This window comes from Cherax quadricarinatus, chromosome 10 (assembly GCF_038502225.1).
Source record: "Cherax quadricarinatus isolate ZL_2023a chromosome 10, ASM3850222v1, whole genome shotgun sequence".
In the NCBI taxonomy this organism is placed as follows: domain Eukaryota; kingdom Metazoa; phylum Arthropoda; class Malacostraca; order Decapoda; family Parastacidae; genus Cherax; species Cherax quadricarinatus.
In genome coordinates, this window is record NC_091301.1 from 30,472,140 (window position 1) to 30,488,884 (window position 16,745).

The following is a 16,745-nucleotide window of genomic DNA, read 5'->3' on the forward strand; positions in this document are numbered from 1 at the left end:
ATTGTATCTCATAAATGTTTCTCAGTATTGTATCTCATAAATGTCTAACCTGTGACCCAATCAAACTTTGTTATTTTTTAATTACATTACCTAACAGAATACTCCATTCTATTGAATGCACAGCAACACAGTAACTGACCATATGACCTGTATTTGTAATACTCATTTGTGCTAAATAGTTATCTGTTTACAATAATGTTTTTACCACTGAATATATCACTGCTTAGTTAATCTTAAGTTAATTTTAAGCCTGCCCATAATGCTCTGCATACAAGGGGCTTTGGCATGTTGCACTTTAATAACTGTATTCCTTTCTACTTCTCTGTATCATGTTCAAATTAATAAATAAATAGGATTACCTGGGTAACTATAAAAATATCTTGTAAAAATATTAATGTACTTAAATTAAACCAACCATTTCAATAAAATGTGCAAGAAACTTTCCATATTACCTAAAAAAAAAATACTGGTAGCCTAAACTTCTTGACATTTAACCCTTTGACTGTCGCGGCCGTATATATACGTTTTATGAGGTGCCGTGTTTGACGTATATATACTCATAAATTCTAGCGGCTTCAAATCAAGCAGGAGAAAGCTGGTAGGCCCACATGTGAGAGAATGGGTCTGTGTGGTCAGTGTGCACCATATAAAAAAAATCCTGGAGCACGCAGTGCATAATGAGAAAAAAAAAACTCCGACCGTTTTTTTTAATTAAAATGCCGAATTTGTGGTCTATTTTCGTATAGTATTTATGGTTGTATTCTCGTTTTCTTGGTCTCATTTGATAGAATGGAAAACATATTACAGAAATAGAGGTGATCTTGATTGATTTTACTATAAAAAGAACCTAGAAATGGAGCTCAAAGTAGGGGAAATGTTTGATTTTTGCCAATGTTCAAAAGTAAACAAATGATGCCATTGTCCAATAAATGTCCAACTAGCCATTCTAATATGCAGTCATGAATGGGTTGATGTTATTTATACAGTTATTACAGCATTGCAGTAGTCTGCATAATAGTAAGTCTAATATTTTTTGTTTGAATAAAAATTCAAAATAGAAAGCAAGAGTAATATCAGAAGGGCCTGGAGACGTGACTGATGAACAAAGAAAACGTTATTTTAGAGCCAGGAATGTCTGCATTGTTCATTCTGGACCTTATTTTGAAATTGTCATATTTTTTAGTTTTCGTGAAATTGGCCAAATTGCAAATTTCTGACCACATTATTAGGTAGTTGAAATCAGTAAATGGGCAGTTTCTTGTATTCAATCGATAGAAAAATGAAGTTCTAAAGAAATAGCTATGAGTTTGGGCGACTGGAACAATGGAATTAGCCGAAAATAGGGCTCAAAGTAGGCGAAATCGCCGATTTGTAAACAGCGCCGAGGTCGCTAACTTCGCGAGAGCATAATTCCGTCAGTTTTCCATCAAATTTCGTTTTTTTGGTGTCATTACAATCGGGAAAAGATTCTCTATCATTTCATAAGAAAAAATAATTTTTTTTTTAAATTTTGCGACACCAGGAGACACCTCAGGATTGGGGGTTGCGACAGTCAAAGGGTTAATAATGCTAATCAAGCAAATTTTATTTCTTTGCAAAGAATATAATGTGTGAATAACATTTTATAAAGTGCTTTTAAGTACACCTACCATCCAACTTAAACCTGCTTGACATATGACCACTCATACTTACAACCGTACATCTGACAGCAGGGCTGGGCGGGCCGATGCATACCGCTGTATGACAGTTGACCGGAGAACTCTCACATCACTCAGGCAGCATCACTTTGAGTTACCCTGCCTTATCAGCAGCATCATACTGTATTAACTACACTGTACTGTATATATGTACCTGGACAGTAAACTTCACCATGGCCCCTAAGAGGAAGTCTGAATCTTGCAATGGAGCTTGTAGTAAAAAGGCAAGAATGGCTCTTACTCTCGACCAGATGATGAAAGTAATTAAACAGTATGAGAATGGAAAAAACATCAACAGCATTTCTCTCAATCTTCAGCTTTCCCATTACATTGTGTTGACAATACTTAAAGAGTGCATCAAAGAAGCAGTGAAATCTTTGGCCCCTATGAAGTCGACAATTATCAAAAAGAAACGTGAAGGCCCAATTGCCGAGATGGAAAAAATGCCTACTATGTAGGTACTTTATATAGCAAAGGTTTGACATTATGCCATAACCAGTATGCCGATAATTTTCTAAGGTTCGACTTGCGTCCATTTTGGCTTATGACCAGTTGTCAGAACCAAGCTCGGTCATAAGTCGGATGGTACATGTATAAAGAAAACCACTAACACACCAGGGCACTTCGAACACATGAATGACATAAAACACTTGATACAGATGGTAAAATAGAAAAGTCCTTTAAAGAAAGCTTGGGAATATACTAGGTTAAGTCATCATAACATCAGATTTGCATATTTATAGTATCCTGTTAATATGTAACAAAATAAAAATTATGTACATCTGTACCTGTACTCTACAATGATAAATTTGTATGACTCAAGAAATCGTAATGACACGATTGCAAATAAACCATACCCCCGGCCGGGATTGAACCCGCGGGTTCAATCCCGGCCGGGGGTATGGTTTATAAATTTGTATGATGCTAATTAAAAAATAAGCAAATATTACACAAACTCACAATTCAATACTAGAATAGTCCAACACAACATAATAGTAAAATATAATAATAATAATAATAATAATTTTTATGTCTACAATCACTAGCACACTCCTCTCACACACTGAGGTCTGGGGTTTGATCCCCAGTACAGGTGGAAACATTAGGATGTGTTTTCTCAAGATAAATGCTGTGTTCACCTATCAGTGAAATAGGTACCTGGGTGTTAGTCGACTGGTGTGGGTCATATCTTGGAGGCAAAATTGGCCTAATTTGCCCAAATTGCTCTGCATAACAAGGGACTTTCTGTACAGTGGTATGTCATTCATTCATATTAGCTAGGCCTGCATACATTGTACATGTATTTCTAGAATTATTATTATTATTATTATTATTATTATTATTATTATTATACAGACCTAGCTGACATCATATTATATAGTGAACCCCTGGTTATGCAGAGCATTTTGGGATATTAGGTTAAAATTTTCCCCAGGATGCGACCCACACCAGTCGGCTAACACTTAGGCACCTATTTACTGTTAGGTTGAACAGGGACATCTGGTGTCTTAAGGAAACACGTCCTAATATTTCCACCTGCACCGGGGATCGAACTGTGGACCTCAATGTGTGAGCTTAGCGCGCTACCAACCGGGCTACAGGACACCTCAAAATTGACAGAGAAATATAGAAAAAATTAAAACCCATCTCGGTTTGTGGGAACTAGAGGTCCGTATATGTGAAGATTTGTTGGGATTTTTAACTTTGGGGAGGGTTAGCAGCCACCCAGAATAACCTACTTAAGTCAGTGTCGTAGCTTTTTTTTTCTTCTATTGGGGTCCTTGAGTCATGTCCCCCAGGATGTGACCCACATTAATCAACTAACACCCAGGTACCTTGTTACTGCTAGTGAAAAGGGAGAGCAGGTGAAAGGAAACATGCCCGTTTCCAAATGTGCCGGGGACTGAAACACGAACGTTCAAGTGAGAGACGAAAACCCTGCCAACCGAGCCACGGGACACTATGGTACAGTGAAAGCAAAATGCTTGCTGGTAATAGGAAATTCTTATTAATAGTTAGGTAATTAATAGTTAGGTAATGACCTACCAGGAGATTACAGCCACGCACATCTCGCCATTTCTCGACAGGTTCTTGCAACACTTCAACATCGTCAAACTTGGAGAAGTGTTCTAGCAGCGTTGACTTCCCACTTCCGATGTTTCCCTCCACGCACACTGTGAACTTAGCCTTGGGTCCTTTCTCCAGCATCTCCAGAGAGTACTTAGGAAGTTCAATTCTGGTGAAACGGGTGTGCACCTGCGCCTGTTCTGTTAAAAGTACCCCATAATAGTAAGATCCGCGCCACAACTGTATGAAAGATTGAATCAACCATTCAGAGCCAAGCAAGATACTGATGCACGTCATCTACCAATCAGAAGCTGAGACTCCCTCTAGTGATGCCTTTATCAGGATTTGTTTTAGCAATTATTATTTGAAGTATAAATAATTCATTATTTATTATAAATATTTGGAAACATACAAATGAAGTATTCTGTTGCAGAGTTTCAATTTGCTCTTCCATACATTACCATATTTGTTTTTGCATTAAAATAACAGTGAACGAGATCATTCACTGTTTAATGCAATACAACATGTATATAACTTTGAAAATACATCAAATGATTCTAAATAATCGTGGTAAAAAATAGTTCATTATCGATTACACAAATTCTCTCCTGGCATCTTCGGGTGAGAGGGTATAAACATAATAATAATAATAATAATAATAATAATAATAATAATAATAATAATAATAATAATAATAATAATAATAATACAAGGAAATTGTAATAATCTGTATGTTAATTAGTAAATTTATTTAGGTACAGGTACACATAAGTACAGTTACACAAATTTAGGTGACTACGATTACCATAAATAAATAAATACAAAAATAACACATGTAAACTACCCAGGATAACCCACCATTTGGGTCCTCTCAGTATCTTATTATTTAAAGCCTAGCTGTAAGATATAATAGAAATCTGTCAAAATTATAACCTTAAAAATTAAAACAGCTAAGTAACTCAACTGTGAAACTCAGTTACGGTAAAAAAGAAGTGCATATAGGAATAAAGTGAACCGAGTTATTTACATAACATTAAACAGAGATGATCAGATTACAGTAACAGGTACACGAAATTACTTCTCAGTGTTAGTATACTCGTGACATGAAGCCTGAAAAATCCATGTCGAGTCGATAGGTCTTTTAAAAAAAAAGTGATTGTTCTCGCGATTTTTGAAGGCGATAGAAAGAAAACGGCAAATAGTTTTCGAATCACTATCGTTACTTTCTTTAAAGTTTTGGTGTTATTCAATGGATGTGAATAACAAATGGACTGCAGTAGCACATGTTTATTTTGGTAAATGTTAATATTGTAGAATTACATTTAGCGGTATTGTAAGTCGCTCAGAGCTGGTTCCTTGACGTCAGTGAGATTTTTATCCAATGAATTGGCCCTGCTGTCCCCTTCCTTGGATCGAAGCTAATAGCCTCCATTTCTTCCCCCTTTCCCAGGTGCTGTATAACTCTGACTTGGTGCTCTCCCATCATAATAATAAGGACGTGTTCTAAAAAAAAAAAAAAACAGACCACATTACCTGTCTTATCTTGGGTTAACAATAAGAAGAAAGCCTTTTTCCCAACATGTGAAACTTTTAATTATTTTAGTAAAAATTATTGCTTCAATTTTTTTTAAGGAGAGCGAAGTTAGTAGTATAAATAAATATAAATCAACTAAACCAGCCACCAGCCTTCACCACACCTGCACCAGCCTTCACCACACCTGCACCAGCCTTCACCACACCTGCACCAGCCTTCACCACACCTGCACCAGCCTTCACCACACCTGCACCAGCCTTCACCACACCTGCACCAGCCTTCACTACACCTGCACCAGCCTTCACCACACCTACACCAGCCTTCACTACACCTGCACCAGCCTTCACCACACCTACACCAGCTTTTACCACACCTGCAAAAGCCTTCACCACACCTACACCAGCTTTCACCACACCTACACCAGCTTTCACCACACCTGCACCAGCCTTCACCACACCTGCACCAGCCTTCACCACACCTGCACCAGCCTTCACCACACCTGCACCAGCCTTCACTACACCTGCACCAGCCTTCACTACACCTGCACCAGCCTTCACCACACCTGCACCAGCCTTCACCACACCTGCACCAGCCTTCACCACACCTACACCAGCTTTCACCACACCTACACCAGCCTTCACTACACCTGCACCAGCCTTCACCACACCTACACCAGCTTTCACCACACCTGCAAAAGCCTTCACCACACCTACACCAGCTTTCACCACACCTACACCAGCTTTCACCACACCTGCACCAGCCTTCACCACACCTACACCAGCTTTCACCATACCTACACCAGCTTTCACCACACCTGCACCAGCCTTCACCACACCTACACCAGCTCTCACCACACCTGCACCAGCCTTCACCACACCTACACCAGCCTTCACCACACCTACACCAGCCTTCACTACACCTGCACCAGCCTTCACCACACCTACACCAGCTTTCACCACACCTGCAAAAGCCTTCACCACACCTACACCAGCTTTCACCACACCTACACCAGCTTTCACCACACCTGCACCAGCCTTCACCACACCTACACCAGCTTTCACCACACCTACACCAGCTTTCACCACACATACACCAGATTTCACCACACCTACACCAGCTTTCACCACACCTGCACCAGCCTTCACCACACCTACACCAGCTCTCACCACACCTGCACCAGCCTTCACCACACCTACACCAGCCTTCACCACACCTACACCAGCTTTCACCACACCTACACCAGCTTTCATACCTGCACCAGCCTTCACCACACCTACACCAGCCTTCACCACACCTACACCAGCCTTCACCACACCTACACCAGCTTTCACACCTGCACTAGCCTTCACCACACCTGCACCAGCCTTCACCACACCTACACCAGCTTTCATCACACCTGCACTAGCCTTCACCACACCTGCACCAGCCTTCACCACACCTACACCAGCTTTCACCACCTGCACCAGCCTTCACCACACCTGCACTAGCCTTCACCACACCTGCACCAGCCTTCACCACACCTGCACTAACCTAAACCACGCCTGTACCAGCATTCACCACACCTGCACCAGCCACTAGCCTTCATCACACTTGCACCAGCCAAACATCCTTTACCACATTGCACCAGCCAAATATCCTTCACTATACCTGCACCAGCCCTCACACCTGCACCAGCCTTCACACCTGCACCAGCCTTCGCCACACCTGCACCAGCCTTCACCCCACCTGCACCAGCTTTCACCACACCTGCACCAGCCTTCACCACCTGCACCAGCCTTCACACACCTACACCAGCCTTCACCACACCTACACCAGCTTTCACCACACCTACACCAGCCTTCACTACACCTGCACCAGCCTTCACCACACCTACACCAGCTTTCACCACACCTGCAAAAGCCTTCACCACACCTACACCAGCTTTCACCACACCTACACCAGCTTTCACCACACCTGCACCAGCCTTCACCACACCTACACCAGCTTTCACCACACCTACACCAGCTTTCACCACACATACACCAGATTTCACCACACCTACACCAGCTTTCACCACACCTGCACCAGCCTTCACCACACCTACACCAGCTCTCACCACACCTGCACCAGCCTTCACCACACCTACACCAGCCTTCACCACACCTACACCAGCTTTCACACCTGCACCAGCCTTCACCACACCTACACCAGCCTTCACCACACCTACACCAGCTTTCACACCTGCACTAGCCTTCACCACACCTGCACCAGCCTTCACCACACCTACACCAGCTTTCATCACACCTGCACTAGCCTTCACCACACCTGCATCAGCCTTCACCACCAGCCTTCACCACACCTACACCAGCTTTCACCACCTGCACCAGCCTTCACCACACCTGCACTAGCCTTCACCACACCTGCACCAGCCTTCACCACACCTGCACTAACCTAAACCACGCCTGTACCAGCATTCACCACACCTGCACCAGCCACTAGCCTTCATCACACTTGCACCAGCCAAACATCCTTTACCACATTGCACCAGCCAAATATCCTTCACTATACCTGCACCAGCCTTCACCACACCTGCACCAGCCTTCACCACACCTGCACCAGCCTTCACCACACCTGCACCAGCCTTCACCACACCTGCACCAGCCTTCACCACACCTGCACCAGCCTTCACCACACCTGCACTAACCTAAACCACGCCTGTACCAGCATTCACCACACCTGCACCAGCCACTAGCCTTCATCACACTTGCACCAGCCAAACATCCTTTACCACATTGCACCAGCCAAATATCCTTCACTATACCTGCACCAGCCTTCACACCTGCACCAGCCTTCACACCTGCACCAGCCTTCGCCACACCTGCACCAGCCTTCACCACACCTGCACCAGCCTTCACCACACCTGCACCAGCCTTCACCACACCTGCACCAGCCTTCACCACACCTGCACCAGCCTTCACCACACCTACACCAGCCTTCACCACACCTACACCAGCTTTCACCACACCTACACCAGCCTTCACTACACCTGCACCAGCCTTCACCACACCTACACCAGCTTTCACCACACCTGCAAAAGCCTTCACCACACCTACACCAGCTTTCACCACACCTACACCAGCTTTCACCACACCTGCACCAGCCTTCACCACACCTACACCAGCTTTCACCACACCTACACCAGCTTTCACCACACATACACCAGATTTCACCACACCTACACCAGCTTTCACCACACCTGCACCAGCCTTCACCACACCTACACCAGCTCTCACCACACCTGCACCAGCCTTCACCACACCTACACCAGCCTTCACCACACCTACACCAGCTTTCACCACACCTACACCAGCTTTCACACCTGCACCAGCCTTCACCACACCTACACCAGCCTTCACCACACCTACACCAGCTTTCACACCTGCACTAGCCTTCACCACACCTGCACCAGCCTTCACCACACCTACACCAGCTTTCATCACACCTGCACTAGCCTTCACCACACCTGCACCAGCCTTCACCACACCTACACCAGCTTTCACCACCTGCACCAGCCTTCACCACACCTGCACTAGCCTTCACCACACCTGCACCAGCCTTCACCACACCTGCACTAACCTAAACCACGCCTGTACCAGCATTCACCACACCTGCACCAGCCACTAGCCTTCATCACACTTGCACCAGCCAAACATCCTTTACCACATTGCACCAGCCAAATATCCTTCACTATACCTGCACCAGCCTTCACACCTGCACCAGCCTTCACACCTGCACCAGCCTTCGCCACACCTGCACCAGCCTTCACCACACCTGCACCAGCCTTCACCACACCTGCACCAGCCTTCACCACACCTGCACCAGCCTTCACCACACCTGCACCAGCCTTCACCACACCTGCACCAGCCTTCACCACACCTGCACCAGCCTTCACCACACCTGCACCAGCCTTCACCACACTTGCACCAGCCTTCACCACACCTGCACCAGCCTTCACCACACCTGCACCAGCCTTCACCACACCTGCACCAGCCTTCACCACACCTGCACCAGCCTTCACCACACCTGCACCAGCCAAACATCCTTTACCACACCTGTACCAGCCAAATATCCTTCACTACACCTGAACTAGCCAAATATTCTTCACTACACCTGCACCAGCAAAACATCCTTCAGCACACCTACACCAGCAAAACATCCTTCACTACACCTGCACCAGCAAAACATCTTTTGCTACACATGCACCCACCAAGCATCCTTCACTATACCTGCACCAGCAAAACATCCTTCACTACACCTGCACCAACCAAACATCCTTCATTACACCTGCACCAACCAAACATCCTTCACCACACCTGCACCAGCAAAACATCCTTCATTACACCTGCACCAACAAAACATTTTTTGCTACACATGCACCCACCAAGCATCCTTCACTATACCTGCACCAGCAAAACATCCTTCACTACACCTCTACCACGAAACATCCTTCATTACATCTGCACCAGCAAAACATCCTTCACCACACAAGGCCTGTTCACGAACCGGGCTGTGGAGGGCATTGATCCCCAAAAACCCCTCCAGGTATACACCTGTGCCAGCAAAACATCCTTCACCACACCTGCACCAGCAAAACATTCTTCACCACACCTGCACCAGCAAAACATCCTTCACCACACAAGGCCTGTTCACGGACCGGGCTGTGGAGGGCATTGACCCCCAAAAACCCCTCCAGGTATACACCTGTGCCAGCAAAACATCCTTCACCACACCTGCACCAGCAAAACATCCTTCACCACACCTGCACCAGCAAAACATCCTTCAATACACCTGCACCAGCAAAACATCCTTGACTGCACATGTACCCTTCACACATGTACCAGCAAAACATCCTTCACTACACCTGCACCACATAACATACATAACATCCTTCACCACACCTGTACCAGCAAAACATCCTTCACTACACCAGTACACCCCCTTTAACTAGGATGCCTGAACTCAACCTTTCACAGGTAAACATCAACACCACACCTGCACCAGCACACCTTAACACCATATAATATACAAATTATATTATGTCAACCAAACTGCCATCCCTGAGCCCCTCCCATAAAAATTAAACTTCTGGAGCCTCTCCTGTTTCTATACCCACAGATACACTGTGACTGAATATACATGTATTTCTGATCAAGCTGCTGGTACCCAGTGATGTAGGAACAAGTCTACACCTAATGACCAACTCAGGTTTAGTGCTTCATATAATAATTCTGCTAGTATCCACATACAGTAGGCCCCCGGTTTTCGGCCGATGCAGAAATTGGCCAATTCAGAAATTGAGCAATTTTTTTCAGCGAAATTTCCCCCCGGATTTCATGCATCTGCTCAGAAATCGTTGGTACCAAACGCATTCACCTAGGTTACTCATACGTTCGTGACTCACTCTTGGGCACATTAAATGTCTTATTTTAGGTTAATATAGACATTTTCATTAATTCATCTATGATATTTTCTTCAAAATTTTAGAAAAAACACATTACATAGCATATAAACATGCCTTTGTTACTCATTCACTAAGAGTGTCCCTCTAGTCTTAACACCATAGTTATAATACATGTACTAATATAAAATAATAATCACTCTTGGGCACATTAAATGTCTTATTTTAGGTTAATATAGACATTTTCAGTAAACCATTTATAACATTTTCTTCAAAATTACAGTACATAAGAAACACATTACATCAAACGATGAATTGGGTGGAGGGTAATTATTACATTTTCTCTGGCCGAGCATTAGAGAAAATTGTGAATCTGGCATCTGGCCCAGTTATGGCCCTTAACACACATTTGTTTACAATTCTCAGCATGAATTTTTCATTACTTCTCCCTTTGTTTATGAGGGCATCTAAAGATAGTTGTTAGAAATGATTAAACTCAGTGAACATGGTTTGTCGATGGTAATAATATGGCTGTGTTCTGCAGTGTAGGTAGCTGGTAGGTGTAGCCTAGAGGGACTACATATGTGTACCTACATCTACTGGCTACCTACACTCACTTACTGCAAATAAATACTACTCACCTCTCGCCCTACATTAAGGCTACAAATATTTTAAGTAATGAATGTACTAACCACTGAAGAGCTGCAACACTGTAGTTATTCTCTCTAACATTTATTTTTTGTTAATATTTTTGGGTGTCTGAAATGGATTAATTGGATTTACATTATTTCTTATGGGAAATATTACTTCAGTATTTGGCCACTTTGAATTTAGGCCAACCTTCTGGAATGGATTAATTACGAAAATTGGGGGTCTACTGTACATGGTAAACCTTTCGCAATAACAATCACCAATTATAAAAAAAAAGGGCCAAGGATGCTGCTGCCTCTGCCATAAATTAATATGGCTCCTACTTCACAGGGCTGATCTGATTAAAAAAAAAAAATCTTGAAAGAACATCAGTATTTTTTCAGATTTTTACAGTATTTAAAAATCTTAAACTCTCTAATCAGTGAATATATTGCAGTTTTAATGGAAATGCTGTAATATACTTTTGATCCTTTCCTTAAATAAAAATTAATGCCACAAATCTATACATTTATGTAATTTAATTGGGCAATGAAACTTAACTGTTAAATTTATATCCTTATTTATTGACATACAAATGAGTTTACTGAATACCGTACTAAGCAACTGGCTGCAGATTCAGAGATTAAGAAACAGAATTGTGTAATTGACCTTTAATTGTTGCTATATTCTGAATATTAATCATCCTCAAAATTTATTGCTGTCAAGTAATGCCACTGAAGTGAATAATTTGGCTACCTCTAGAAATATGTTAGACAAATGCACAAGTGCCTGCCTAGAACGGGTCAGTAGTTCTACTGTTAGTGCTTCTGCAATGCTCATTTTTATGGTGATGAAGACTGTTTTCGAATGCGTGAGTACTATAGCTCTGAGTTCAATATATGATTCCATACTCTCAGAGAACATGCACAGTCTTTTAGAGGTGTGCCACTTCTTCACTGAAAATTGAATTTATGGATATTTCAGTGCCTTAAAAATATCATGAGCATATTACTATGTACACCATGTTCTTTATATCCCCTTTACATATTCCCATTTTCTATTTTTACACTTTAATCATACCTCCAAAAATTCTGTCTTTCCAGAGACTGCAAATTCAATGCATTCAGCCTATCTCCCTAAGAGATGTTTCTGATGCATAGACTCAACTTTGTCATCCTTCTCTATATATTTTCCAATGCAATTGGGTCCATTCTGTAATATGGAGACCAGAACTGAGTAGCATAATCTAAACGAGGCCTTACCAGAAACGTATAAAGTTGAAGTATGTATAACCTTAGGACATCAATCATTTATATTTCTTTATGTTAAGCCAAGAGTCCTGTTAGGTTTATTGTAAACACTTATGCACTCTTTTAAATTTCTGCGAATGAGAACTAAATCCTTTTTGCATTTAGTGTATAAGTACCCTAGTTATTTTCATTTCTTAGGATTAGAGCCTCATATTTGTCCACAATGAAATGCATGTCCCACTTCACCAACTAAATCAACCTATCCAGGTCATCCAGTAGCTTTTTAGCATCCTTGACAGGAATTATATACAGCGCACTTTAGTGTCATTGGCAAACTTAAGTCACTATTTACAGTATTCCCTCATCCGTGTCATTTAGGTAGATTGTGAACAAGAGTCCCAATATTGATACCTGTACTACACCACTTGTAACAGGTCCTCATTCTGATTTCTTCACATTTATGCACATTATGTTACCTATCTGTCCGCTATGCCTCAAACCCGATAATTTCTCCTCTTATATCATGTGCCGCTATTTTTTTCATCAGTCTCCTATGTGAAATGCTATCATAGGCCTTGCTGAATTCACATACGCATTACTACATTCTTAATTTTCGTCTACCACTTTGAATATATTAGTGCAAAAAATTTAGTAAATTTGTTAAGCAAGAATGGTCCTATGTGAATTTATGCTGAGTTTCACTGATTAAATTATATCATTCAAGGTTTACCTGGAGTTTACCTGGAGAGAGTTCCAGGAGTCAATGCCCCCGCAGCCCGGTGGTTTCATACTACACCTATAATTTATTCCATCAACTTTCCCACAACTGAGGTTATACTGACTAGTCTATAATTTGAAGCTACAGACCTATCTCCTTTGCAAATGGGTATCACATCTGCCGTTTTCCACTTTTCCAGTAAGATATGTATACATTTGTAGTAATCTGTTAAAGAAACTTAGGTAATAGACGACAAATGATTCTCAGTGGATTATAACCTTTATTTATAGTGTGAATAGTTCAATATTAAATTAGTATTACAGGTATACTCCAGATATACCCAGGTATACTCAGTTAGGATAACTCACCCTTACTATGTCATCAGTAGATATGCTTACATTCAGCCAGGAGAATTTCACAACTTAGTACATACTTTAGTAAAGACTGACCCAGACATGCTGCATAACCAAAATAAATGAATTATTTTTATTAATATCTTCCAAGGTAACAATCTGCACACTAAATACTTACCTATTCTGTGGTGTACATAAGTTATGTATTTTAAAATATAAACTAATGCCGGGGTTCCGCCAAGTAATGGTCGTAAACTACAGTCAAGACAAGCTAATAGTTTATTACGTTCCTCTTTGCATTCCTTTAAAACTTTTGAAAACCGCTCTGTGCTCTGTGACTTGCTTGCTTTCAGTCTACCCAAGTTGTTGGAGGATCGTCTCACAAGCGACTTTGCTCTCGTATAATTTATTCTCTAAAGAACAAAAAGACACAATACTGTGACTGGAATTTATTCTCGTCCTGACCTACTGAATTATTGATTTCTGGAATTTCATTTGCATCTTCTTGTGTAAAGCCTGGCACACTAATGCCTAACCCAAGGTACACAGGCCATTAGGTCAACTCAAACATGCTTGTGGCCACATACAAACATACAGTAATTTCGTAAAAATCTACTTACCAAATAGTCGAGCAGTGCTCCTGGCCGACATGCTGCTACACGTTATTGGTCTCGCTGCCACGTGAACTCTTAATTTCGATAAACTATTGAGTGACGTAGTAAAGCCGACACGCAACATGATATACTCAACATATACAGCCTGTTAGAAATAAGAAAGGAAGGAGGCATCATGAATAAGCTACCGGAAGCATATCGTCATGTTATGGGAGAGTTTTGAGGGCTACAACAGCTCACGATGTTTATCACAGAATGGATGGAATTTGAACTCATGACAGGCGAGTCCTGAAACTCACAGGCCAGTGCGTTGTATCTAGTCCTACCTCCTAGTTTCTGGGGTAGGAATAGTGCCCAAAGTTGGGGTCGGAATGGACAAGGGTTCCTAACTAACCCTCAAGACCAGAAACAGGAACGGAAAGTTCCGAATTAGGGCAAGTGAACCAACATAAAATTCCTAATATCTATTGCCTAATAAATCTTAAGTTAGTCCCATGTTTGCCTAAGATACTCTCCCAATATAGGAGCTTTAATAGAAACAGTGAATCATACCAAGACAAAACCATTCCCATTACTAAATTTACCAGTTTTAATATTGTTATGTTTTGTACTACCTCACCATTATAAATCTAATTAATCACTTCAGTTACCTAACTTTTATATCAGTATGCAATAATGTATGTTAAAATGTGCTGCTCTATAACCTGTGTCAATATAGAATAAGAATTAGGATTAGTCCCGTAGCTCGATTGCTAGAGCACTCAGCTCACACAATGAGGTCCGGAGTTCGAATCTCCTCCGGTATGGCTGAAAAACATTACGTACCTCTGTAATCTGTAAATACCTTTGTAACTTGTCATGATTGTGACCAGACTTACCTGGAGTTCATTACCTTTGTAAATTGTGAGTTCATTACCTTTGTAAATTGTGAGTTCATTACCTTTGTAAATTGTGAGTTCATTACCTCTGTAACTTGCTCAGCTATCAAAACTTTGGAGTCCAGTCCCTGGACCAATTATGTACCTCTGTAATCTTTTGACTACCGCCCACAGGATGGGTATGGGGTGCATAATAAACATATTAAACTAAACTAACTTTCCGTAAGACACCTGCTGTCCTCGTTCACCCATCAGTAAAATGGGTACTTGGGTGTTAGTCGACTGGTGTGGGTCGCATCCTGGGACAAAACTGACCTAATTTGCCAGAAATGCTCTGCATAACGAGCGGCTTTTTATATAGTAGTATGTCATTGATGTCAGCTAGGACTGTATTCCCTGTGCATGTACTTGTTAAAATAGATATTATATTATATTATATTATAGTATTATATTATATTATAGTCTGCCCGAAATGCCTAGGCATGCTGGTGGCCTTTGTAATTAATATTTTATAACATGTAAACCACACATTGTACGCTTTAAGCAAGGAAATAAACATTTTCATTTTCATTTTCCACTGCCTTGACCTCGGCAGAGCCAATTTAGTTGTGCCACCTGAGCGGCTAGTTTATAATGCACGAACAGTTTATCCTGTGAGCGGTAGCGCAAGGACACAGGATTTCCGAGGTCACGATGAGTCTGTCAGACCCAGTGGACATTGTTATATCAATAGAACGAATATTAATCATTTCGTATTCTACATTTACTTCATATACTTGTTATACACAGTACAGTAAGGAATATAGTAAACAAAAATACATATCTCATTACCACTAAATAAAATTAGTCGTAACTGGGTTTCAATCTCCATTAAAACAGATTGTTCATCTAGTCAATGAATAATGTAGATGCAGCCTCAAGATTTCAGTAATCTTATCTTTAACAATGATGTGTTTGCCAGACGCCCACAACTCTTCCCTACATGAGTCAGCAACAGGCTTTTTTCCAAGCCTAGAAATCCTCAGAAGCAAGTGGAGCCAAAGTATGTCACCCAGATCAATTTGCCCAGTAGGTCCTGAAAGCAAACGGAAAATTCGTCACCAATGCTTTAGGAATAAGTATCAAGCCTTGCTTCCCGATGAAGGGAAAAGATATTGGCCAAAGCTGGCAGACACAGGTACGGTAGGATTATGGACAGTGAAGTCGGAGTACAACTGTGGACTCCATCTCACATTGGTCTTCAGATGCATGATAGAACTGATGAATTGACTAAGATTGCAAGTAATAGATTACAATCTTGGGCTGTCAGTTAACAGTTTGAGAACAGTTATACGAAAAGAACTTCAACTGAACTTTATTGACTTAAGACTGATGGAGATTGACACCTGTCAGTGAAGCGCTGTGTGACCCTAATGGGTTTAGCGCTTCTTTTTTTTTATTATAATAATGACGCCAGTCAGTACATCTGTCATGCAGGAGGAGCCACATGTCTATGGTGCATCCAACAAAATAAGCAGACTCTTGGATGTCACTACCTCCCGGCTCCGGCTGGGTTACCAGTATTTAT

General features: G+C 41.8%; 1 protein-coding gene across 1 annotated transcript in view; it reads right to left on the reverse strand.

The window, feature by feature from the left end:
• LOC128687805 (deoxynucleoside kinase-like) overlaps positions 1–14,546 on the reverse strand; it is a 73,752-nt gene extending 59,206 nt beyond the window's left edge. The window contains exons 1-2 of the mRNA XM_070083749.1: positions 14,307–14,546; positions 3,744–3,964 (exon numbers count right to left, since the gene is read on the reverse strand). Coding sequence (XP_069939850.1) covers positions 3,744–3,964; positions 14,307–14,424 — 339 coding nt within the window. The 5' untranslated portion in view covers positions 14,425–14,546. The remainder of the gene's footprint in view (positions 1–3,743; positions 3,965–14,306) is intronic.
• Between the last annotated feature and the right edge of the window lie 2,199 nt (positions 14,547–16,745).